This window comes from Eretmochelys imbricata, chromosome 2 (assembly GCF_965152235.1).
Source record: "Eretmochelys imbricata isolate rEreImb1 chromosome 2, rEreImb1.hap1, whole genome shotgun sequence".
Taxonomy (NCBI): Eukaryota; Metazoa; Chordata; order Testudines; family Cheloniidae; genus Eretmochelys; species Eretmochelys imbricata.
This window is the reverse complement of record NC_135573.1, coordinates 109,233,471-109,244,718: the sequence shown is the minus strand read 5'-3', so window position 1 is coordinate 109,244,718 and position 11,248 is coordinate 109,233,471. Positions and strand designations below refer to the sequence as shown.

The 11,248-nt window shown below is 42.2% G+C and overlaps 1 protein-coding gene across 1 annotated transcript in view; it reads left to right on the top strand.

The window, feature by feature from the left end:
- Positions 1-382: 382 nt before the first annotated feature.
- RNF144B (ring finger protein 144B) overlaps positions 383-11,248 on the top strand; it is a 51,685-nt gene continuing 40,819 nt past the window's right edge. Inside the window, exon 1 of the mRNA XM_077809102.1 lies at positions 383-547. Within this exon, the coding sequence (XP_077665228.1) occupies positions 383-547 (165 nt within the window). The remainder of the gene's footprint in view (positions 548-11,248) is intronic.

Here is an 11,248-nt window from a genome sequence, read left to right as displayed (position 1 = left end):
TCCACCATTTCACATTTCAGAATCTGAAATGCTTCATTTAACATGAGGATCATGAAACAGAACAGTCAAATGAAATTATCCCCAGTATTGTGCAGTATTTTTTAAATGCCCCAGTCTGAAAACATGCACAAAACTTAGAAGGTTTTCAATCAACATCTTGCAGTTCAGCTGAGAAGGGTTTTCATCCAGATATACAATACATAACTCCAACATGAACTAGGAACTACAGGTAGGTTAGAGGAAGCTCACTAAACCAAACCCCTTAGATGGCTTTACATTGGATTATTATGTAAACTTTTTTGCTACTGGCATTGCTTTTGGGGAGTTTCAGCTGTTTTCTTTTTGCAGGTTGAGTGGACCAGAGTAAGATATTAATGAACGGATGGATTCTACTGGTAAGATCGGCCATCCCACCATGACAACTGATGTGTCAGAAGCTGGGGAATTGTGTCTGGAACCTCTAGTCACTTGCAAGCTATGCCTTTGTGAACATTCTCTTGATAAGATGACCACTCTTCAAGAATGCAGCTGCATCTTCTGTACAGCGGTAAGCAGTGACAGCACCTTAACCAAGAAATAGAGTAATAGACTATGGAGGTACAAGGGACCTATTATATTGTTATGGCACAAGTCAGGCAGTGATGTCATTTACTCCCATCCATGCCAATACAGATAGTTTCCTGGCATATTCTTGCTACTGCTTTGTCCGGTCTTGCTTAAAAGAATGTTGACGTTAATGAGGCTTTCATCAGCTTGGAATTCTAATGAAGATACTCCCATAGCCAATAAAATGCATATTGGTGGAATCATAAATTACAGTAGGACACCTTCTCTTTTTATGGTTAGCTGAGCAAGTAAACAATTCATATTCAATCAGCATCTTTATTTTTCCTGAAGAAAAATATTAATACCACCATAGAGTTCTGTAGAATCTTTTTAAAATGTTTCTTCCCCATAAATATTTTATAGATGCTCTAAAGAAAATAGCCCTCAAACTCTCCTGGTGCAGTCATACTGTGGAGGTCCCAGGTAGCATTTTTTGTCAATTAAGTGTTGTTGTTTTAAAAACCTAATTTGTCAGTAAGGCTGATTGAGGTATAAGGGCATAAGATTAAGTGGTATAAGGTTAAGTGACTTGATAAAGGCCATACAGTGGCCAACCCAAAATTAGACCTCAGTATTTGACTGGCTTTCATTTCACCTCATGAACCAGATTCTGATCTCTGTTTTGTTGTGTGAATCCAGAATAACTCTAGTAACTTCAACTGAGCTAGTCTACATTTATGTCAGGGTAAATAAGATCAGCATCTAGCTGCATGTTTTAAAATGGGCAATATTCAATGGATTGAAATAGAATCTGTGAATGTGGTTTTTAATTTTGACCTTTATTATGATTTAATTGCCTATTGATTAAACAGAGCGTTCAAGCTATCCAACTTATAATATCTTTTGTTTTCAAATTTTTCTCTAGAATGTAATATGAAAACATGGTTTTGACTATTGTAAATTTAAGATTGTGGAATTTCTGTAGAACACATGGGAAAGTTCTACTCAGCCTTGGTTAGTATAATTTTTATCAAATCCTTTCTGGATAGTCTTTACATTAGTAGACCCCAATCTTTAATCACAGAACGACTAAGTTGAATGGATCTTCAACTGATGTAAATCATCCTCTTTCTTTTAAGTTCAGTGGAGCAATGCCAATTTACACCAGCTAGGAATCTGTATCTAGTATTCACATACTTAGCAGAATGTGTCCAAATGTCTCTCTCATTTCAATGGACTTTTAAATGTTTGAATAGCTCTTAAGCCTTGTGTTTTAAGCTTTGTCTCACTTTTGGTGTCTGTCTACCTTTGTCTTTATGCCTTGTTGTTATATATATGTCAGTCCCAGGATATTAGCAAGACAAGGTGGGTGAGGTAAGACAAAGGTTGTCTCTCTTACCAACAGAAGTTGGTCTAATAAAAGACATTACTTCCCCCACCTTGTCTCTCTGGTACCTTTGTCTTTCATGCTTATTCTGTTTCCTTCTCTCTCCCTTACTTGTTCTGTGCATGTCTTGTATGCGGTGTCAGGGATGGACAAGGAAGGAACACTTCCCATTTTCCTGTTAACTGGTCGATTTTACAGAAACAAGGCTATTGTGGCAATATGTGACTCAGGTTATGGAGGGTTGAGTCACTGATTGCACAGAATGCTGTGTTCATTCATGTTGCTCCTCCTTGCTATCTTTCTGCCACTTATTTGAGATTGCTGAGAGCCAGATACATCTATATAAGCTAGTCGTGATGCAAGTTCTAATGTTTCCATTGTACATATCTTATCTAAGAGCAGGTAATCCTTCTCAGTACCAGTGAAGGACTACTCTGCACGAAGCCAAACGGCTCTCAAACTGCATGTGCAACTTTTGACCACAGTGGGAGTTCTCCTGTACATGAAGAACATGCTTTAGCACTCAGATCTCCCTTCAAAGAAGAAATAGATAAGTTCATGAAGGATAGGTCCATCAATGGCTATTAACCGAGATGATCAGGGATGCAACCCCGTGCTCTGGGTGTCCCTAAGCCTCTGACTGCCAGATGCTGGGACAGGAAAATGGGATGGATCACTTGAGAATTGCCCTGTTCTGTTCTTTCTCTCTGAAGCGTTTGGCACTGGCCACTGTTGGAAGACAGGATACTGGGCTAGATGGACCATTGGTCTGACCCAGTATGGCCATGCTTATGTTATCTTGCCTTGTTCCCTGCTGTCTCATCCTGACCCCAGTTACTGACTCTGGCTTTGACCCTGGGCGTAGCTTCTGCCTCTTACTCTGTGACCCTTGGTGTGACCCCTGACCACAACGCTAATCTAGGTTTCAACCATTAGGTTGGACTGCCCATGTATGGGCCTGAAGGCATCTTCACTGGTAATTACAGCACATGCCTCATTAGCATTATCTGCTTTTAAATAGATAATTTTCTTCTGGGGTAAAATTCTGTGTTGCTTTTCTAAGAGGTGCAGCACAAAACTCATGGCCCAGAAAGCAGGGGGAGGTAGGTTTGGTGGCTTTAAGCCACTTACATGCACTCCTGATTTTGGGCTACTGTGGGGGTTGATGTGACCTCTGGTGTAACTTAACCTAAGTTACAGCAGCCTAGGAGCAGCAGTTCTGCCCAGAATCTCCTCCCCAGTACTATGTGCTGTGCCTCTGTGCCTGATATGTCCCTCCCACCACAGTCCTGACCCTGGCACAGCTCCTACAACCGAGGGGGTGGGGAGGGCAGTCCCCTGAAGCAGACGCTGCAATCCCGGCAATCACAGACTGGTAAATCTAATGTCAGTACCGGGCAAATTAGTTGAAACAATAATAAACAATAAAATGATCAGACACACAGAAGAACATAAATTGTTGAGCAAAAGTCAACATGGTTTCTGCAAAAGGGAAATCAAAGAACTCTAATAGATTAGTAAGACACGAAGGGGTCAACAAACATGTGGACAAGGGGGATCCAGTGGACATGGTGTACTTAGATTTCCAGAAAGCCTTTGACAAGGTCCCTCACCAAAGGCTCTTATGTAAATTAAGTTGTCATGGGATAAGAGGGAAGATCCTTTCATGGACTGAGAACTGGTTAAAAGACAGGGAATAAAGGGTAGGAATAAATGGTAAATTTTCAGAATGGAGAGGGGTAACTAGTGGTGTTCCTCAAGGGTCAGTCCTATGACCAATCCTATTCAACTTATTCATAACTGATCTGGAGAAAGGGGTAAACAGTGAGGTGGCAAAGTTTGTAGATGATACTAAACTGCTCAAGATAATTAAGACCAAAGCAGATTGTGAAGAACTTCAAAAAGATCTCACAAAACTAAGGGATTGGGCAACAAAATGGCAAATGAAATGTAATGTGGATACATGTAAAGTAATGCACATTGGAAAAAATAACCCCAACTATACTGTAAAGTTGCACTCTATATGATTTTATAAAAATATGCTAATGAGTGTGAATATAATGTAACTGGAATATGCTTCATGCAAAAGGTATCTTGTAAGGTATCATTACAAAGCTTATAATCTACTGAGTGTGGTCATCTTATTTGTATAAATGTATCACTCTTGTATCTGAAACTAGAAATATGAAATATAACTCTGAGGTTCTGTTGTAGTTATGCAAAGTGTGGGCCATTAATGGTGGTCTGGAATCTTAATGGCTTCCATTAACTAGGACAATTACCTGTAGATGGCTCTGTTTTACTTGTAAGTCTTCCTGTATACCTGTGGGCTGGCAAGTGGGTAATGAAATCTTACAGTGACATGTGATCATGTCACCTGAACTGGAATCCATCTTTAACCTGGTGCTTTTCCATTGAGAAGAGGGGTGGGAACCTAGAGGGACAAAGGATTCCAGCCTTATGCAAAAGATATATACGTGGGTGGAATAGAACAAAGGGAGCGGCCATGACGAGAAATGCCCTTGCTGCCACCTGAGCTGGAACAAGGGCTGAACCAGGGGAAAGAATTGTGCCCAGACTAGGAAGGCATCCAGGCTGTGAAAGAAACTTATTGAAACATCTCTGAGGGTGAGATTTTTATCTGTATTCAGTTTCTTACTATATTAGACATAGACTTGCGTGTTCTATTTTATTTTACTTGGTAATTCACTTTGTTCTCTCTGTTACTACTTGGAACCACTTAAATTCTACTTTCTGTATTTAATAAAATCACTTTTTACTTAATTAACCCAGAGTATGTATTAATACCTTGGGAGGATGCAAACAGCTGTGTGTATATCTCTCTATCAGTGTTATAGAGGGTGAACAATTTATGAGTTTACCCTGTATAAGCTTTATACAAGGTAAAATGGATTTATTTGGGGTTTGGACCCCATTGGGAGTTGGGCATCTGAGTGTTAAAGACAGGAACACTTCAGTAAGTTGCTTTCAGTTAAGTCTGCAGCTTTGTGGCACGTGGTTCAGACCCTGCATCTGTGTTGGAGCAGACTGGCATGTCTGGCTCAGCAAGACAGGGTGCTGGAGTCCCAAGCTGGCAGGGAAAGCAGGACAGAAGTAGTCTTGGCACATCAGTTGGCAGCCCCAAGGGGATTTCTGTGATCCAATCCATCACATATCCATACAATATGATGGGGGCTAATGTAGCTACAACTAATCAGGAAAGAGATCTTGGAGTCATCGTGGTTAGTTCTCTGAAGACGTCCACGCAGTGTGCAGCGGCAGTCAAAAAAGCAAACAGGATGTTAGGAATCATTAAAAAGGGATAGAGAATAAGATGGAGAATATCGTATTGCCCTTATATAAACCTATGGTATGCCCACATCTTGAATACTGAGTACAGATGTGGTCTCCTCATCTCAAAAAAGATATACTGGCATTAGAAAAGGTTCAGGGAAGGGCAACTAAAATGATTAGGGGTTTGGAACGGGTCCCATATGAGGAGAGATTAGAGGCCTAGGACTTTTCAGCTTGGAAAAGAGGAGACTAAGGGGGGATATGATAGAGGCATATAAAATCATGAGTGGTGTGGAGAAAGTGATAAGGAAAAGTTATTTACTTGTTCCCATAATATAAGAACTAGGGGCCACCAAATGAAATGAGTGGGCAGCAGGTTTAAAACAAATAAAAGGAAGTTCTTCTTCACACAGTCAGCCTGTGGAACTCCTTGCCTGAGGGGGTTGTGAAGGCTAGGACTATAACAGGGTTTAAAAGAGAACTGGATAAATTCATGGAAATTAAGTCCATTAATGGCTATTAGCCAAGATGGGTAAGGAATGGTGTCCCTACCCTCTGTTTGTCAGAGGGTGGAGATGGATGGCAGGAGAGAGATCACTTGATCCTTACCTATTAGGTTCACTCCCTCTGGGGCACCTGGCACCGGCCACTGTCGGCAGACAGGATACTGGGCTGGATGGACCTTTGCTCTCACCCAGTATGGCCATTCTTATGCAGCTGGTTTCCTCAGTTCCTGCACTGAAGTATAATTCTATGCCTGCTGCCTCCAGGGCTGTAAGATCCCCTCTTTACCCAGCTCTGAGCCTTTTATCTGTATGAAAAGATTGAAGCTGGGGTAAGAATCTCAGCCTTAGTATCTGGAATGAAGACATAAACAGTCTTTGGGGTGCTGATGCTTTAAGCAAGTCTAGTTTGTTTTGTTTTCCATGACAAGGTTATCCATGCAGAGCCAAGGATAACATTAAGCCTGATGTAGCAGGTAGGCTCAACATGGAGAGTGTGTGTCCTATGCAAAGCTGTTACTATGGGTTTCTGTTGTTTTCACATACATGTTGTCAGCTGACAATTACCTTGGCTCTGTATTTCCGAATTCTCCAAAGCACAATTGTTTTCCTCTACATCATTACTAACTTTGAGGGCTAATGGAAATTTAATTATTCAGGCATCGAGGTTTATGTTTCTCCCCATCATTTGTGATCTGTAAAACAAAAAAGTTAAATGGGTTAGTATTGTGCATCTGGTATTCTTCCAGCTTAGCGCTGATGTAATAAACATTATCCCTCCTAAAACCTGTATTCCAACCAAAGTAAATTTTATTGGAGTGTGTGTATCTGCATTTGAGTAGAACGGTGCTATTAAGACTGGAGATTTCAACTAGAAATATTTGATTTCAGCTGTTTAAAGGGAAAACCTAATGGATTTGTACATGGACTTTTCACTTTGGACCTGTGCTTAAGTTCAAATAAGATGGCATCAGCCAGATATCCCTGCAATGTTTGTTGCTGTTCAAGTAAGCCTACAGTAAAAACTCATGAGCTCAAGCCCAAAGTAATCATTCTCTGCAGCTTCTTGGGATCTGTGCGAAAGTATATGGTGACTTGGCTGAGTCTGAATTGTGTTAGTTTAAAATGAGAATGTGGATGAGTCTCACAACAAACTGTGCATTGGTAATAATCATGTTTATTATGGTAATGCCTAAGGGCCAGCTCATTGTGACAGGCACTGTACAAACAGACGAGTAGACAATCCCTGCCATGAAGAGCTCAATATCTAAATAGACAAGACAGATACAGGGTGGGGGAAGAGGTAGAACACACCATCAGAGTGAACTACGTGATGGCAGCAAACGTCAAGTTAATTTCACAGTGGTGGATCGGGTTAGTTAGGGAGGGCTATGATAAATGGCAAGCAAAGTGAAGGGAACGGGGACATTGAAGGGCAGGAAAGAAAGGGGGAGGGGAGAAGAGGGCCAGGGGCAGGTGTGGAGTGAAGCTGAGGTGAAGAGACAATGAGGGAGAAGGACGATTGGAGCAACTAGCCAATCAGCACAGGGTAGAGAAAGTCCTATCAAAACTGTAGAAAGTTGTTTGAATGTCCAGAGGTCTCTGCTTTGGCTGCTTCTGCACCTCCTGGTGTCCTGTCTGGAGTCTCTGTCTGGCTAATGGTGACCAGATAGCAAGTGTGAAAAATCAGGACGGGAGTGGTGGGGGGATTATAGGCACCTATATAAGACAAAGCCCCAAATATCAGAACTGTCCCTATAAAATCGGGACATCTGGTCACCCTAGTCTGACTCATCTCTGCAGATTTCCTCCAAGGCCACGTAGGGACAAAGGGAAGCACCAACTGGGTCCTAGTGCTCCCAGAGTATACAGTTCTGGGTCTGGGATAGTGGTAGGCAGATGAGTGGCCCTCACTGGCCCCCATTTGACCCCTTCCCCGACTGCAGCAGTCCCTGCTCTGGTTCCTTCTGGTCCTCCTGTCTGGAGTCTCTGCCTGGCTCCTCTGTGTGTACTATAAATCTATACTATACATATGGGGACTATATGATGATGTAGTGTGGTGTAAAGATTTTATTAGCATGTGTTTGGGATGGTTCTCTTGTATAATGGAGTTCATCCAAACAAGTGCTAATAAAATATTTAGAGGGCACCATGCTAACATATATTGTACTCTATAGGCCACACACTACAGAAGAACTACTTTAGAAATAAAAACAAGGAGTCCTTGTGGCATCTTAGAGACTGACACATTTATTTGGGCATAAGCTTTTGTGGGCTAAAACCCACTTCATCGGATGCATGCAGTGGAAAATACAGTAGGAAGATATATATACACAGAGAAATGTTTTAAACAGTTTTGAAATAACAGCATTGGGACATTTTTTATTTTTCTGCTTGTAAAGCCAGGTGTCTTAGTTACCAAAAGTCCAACTGTCCAGGGCTCAGAAGGAACTATAGAAACTTCTAAAAATGATGATTACTGTATCTCAAAATGTTACTTCAAATTCCAATGTCAGATGTTTCAGGGGCTAGAAGTGATTTCCACATCCAGTTGGGAATGTGGGATTGCCCCTTCCCAGGGCTATAAAACTCCTGTGTCTAGTTCTGAAGGGATATAAGATACCAGATTTGAAAATGGATTTTTCTCTTTTAGATGTAGAAAAGCTGCTAGTAGCCGAGTACCAACAAAGTCGTCCTACAATGCTACACTGTAGCGAGGCGATGATTCACCGGTGCAGCGCCTCCTGCTGGTCGTCTCAGGAATTAGCTCTTTTCTAGCCTCGGCGCGCCCTCTGCAGGCTGGTGTCTCACCTGCCTCTGGCCCTGTGTCCATCCCGGACCCTGGTGCCTCCTCACCCTGAGGTGCTGCCCCCTGGCAGTGTCCCCACACTCTGTGTCTCCCCTCCCAGGGGACCCACCTTGCCTCAGTGGCTACTGCCAGTCACCATCTAGCCCTTGCTCACTGGGGCTGACTGCAGTGTAATGGCCACTCATCATTGGCAAGGGGTTAGGACCTGCTGCCTTGGCCTATCATCAGGCTGCGCCTCTGCAGCCCCTGTACCTTTCTGGGCCTTGCACAAGGCCTGCAGCCTGGGGGTTTATTATCAAGGATCTACAACCTATCCTGAAGGACGACCCATCACTCTCACAGATCTTGGGAGACAGGCCAGTCCTTGCTTACAGACAGCCCCCCAACCTGAAGCAAATACTCACCAGCAACCACATACCACACAACAAAAACACTAACCCAGGAACCTATCCCTGTAACAAAGCCCGCTGCCAACTGTGTCCACATATCTATTCAGGGGACACCATCATCGGGCCTAATCACATCAGCCACGCTATCAGAGGCTCGTTCACCTGCACATCTATCAATGTGATATATGCCATCATGTGCCAGCAATGCCCCTCTGCCATGTACATTGGTCAAACTGGACAGTCTCTACATAAAAGAATAAATGGACACAAATCAGACGTCAGGAAATATAACATTCAAAAACCCGTTGGAGAACACTTCAATCTCTCTGGTCACTCGATTACAGACCTAAAAGTGGCAATTCTTCAACAAAAAAACTTCAAAAACAGACTCCAATGAGAGACTGCTGAATTGGAATTAATTTGCAAACTGGACACCATTACATTAGGCTTGAATAAGGACTGGGAGTGGATGTGTCATTACATAAAGTAAAACTATTTCCCCATGTTTATCGCCCCCCCCTACTGTTTCTCACACGTTCTTGTCAACTGCTGGAATTGGCCCACCTTGATTATCACTACAAAAGATTTTTTTTCTCTCCTGCTGGTAATAGCTTACCTTATCTGATCACTCTTGTTACAGTGTGTATGGTAACACCCATTGTTTCATGTTTTCTGTGTATATAAAATCTCCCCACTGTATTTTCCACTGCATGCATCTGATGAAGTGAGCTGTAGCTCACGAAAGCTTATGCTCAAATAAATTTATTAGTCTCTAAGGTGCCACAAGTACTTGTTTTCTTTTTATAGGAACAGACTCCTGAAACTCTTACCAGTCCACAAAAGTGGTCCATAATCATGCAAATAGTCCCATTGTCTTCAATGAGATTGATCAAATGATTAAGGGTTTACAGGATTAGGTTCCAAATTTGTAAATTATTCTGTGTGAAACTAACAATGCCTGAGCTGTCATATTAGAAGGAGCTTCATTTGAATAAAGGTGGGCAGATGTGTGATAAGTCTTAGCTCCATTGCTAAGATGAGGAGCATATTTTCAGCAAAGTTCTTGACAGATTCCTGAGGCAGCTGGTTTAAGGCCATCAGTGTCCAGCATTATAATCTTCACTTATAGTTCTCTCACCCACAAAGCTGAAACATGAGGCATTTGTTTTCTTTGTTTTGCTGCTCCAGTTCCAGTTAACAAAATGCATGTTAGACTAGTTTGGCTGCAAAGAAGGATTCTGTGTACACTGGGGACAACACCTGATTCCTGTAAGGCTGCAGAACTGGGCTGACATCGGAATCCAAACATCCTCTGGTCAGTGCAAGCAGAGGCATTCCTCTAATGATTTGGACTTGATGTGATGCAGTATGGATTTCATGGATAATTCAGACCAATGGGGAGAAACAGAGTCAAAAACACTGTTTAAACACCTTCCGCCCCCACACCCCCTTCCCTCTGGAGGACTCCGGACAAACGTAACAGCACAATACATATGCTAACAAACTTAAACAAATCCTTTGTTTAAGTTTGTTAGCTTATGTATTGTGCTGTGAAAGCCATTTAAATAATGAATGCCCTCCCTAGCCACGTTCTGCTCCTTTAAGGAGCAGAGTGCAGCCCCACCCTACTCCCCCTCCAAAGGTGGGGGGCTAGCCCCAAGTCTTTCCGGTACCCCATACCAGCTAAAATCTCTTGTCGGTAATGTGTACTGGTGGGTACCACTCTACTTGCACTCCTGCTAATAGGAATGTCAGAATATCAATGCCAAATCCTGCTCCAATCTCCTCTTCAACTTTTTTTCCAAATACTCTGATCTTCAGTATTATATGAGTGAGTTTAACTGCAAGTGACATGCCTGCTAAAGTCACCAACCGGCAATTAATTTCAAGTTGTATGTTACTCACCAGAACAAGGTTTGAGCTGTCTAATATCATGTACAATAACAGACCAATCTTGCAAAAACAAAAGACAATTTCACATCCTAGCTTCTGGGTGTTGGCACATGTTTATGCAGCAATGGTATGACTCATCATTCATGTGGTCTTATGTTTTTGAGAAGTGTGTGAATTAACTACAATGGAAAATGCATGAAACAAATGCCACTATAACAATCCATATGTCATCACACACACTGGTACAATAGTTCTGTGTAAAGGAGAATAAGATTTCCCTTTCTTAGGTCTGGGTGACTTTAATAGACAATGCCATGCTAGCAGGGCAAGTGAGAGTACATTTAACCTCTCAACTTTTTTGAACTATAGTGAGAAGAGCCTTCTACTTTGGGTTTCATTTCAAAGGGTGTAGTGAGAGCCCAGCTTG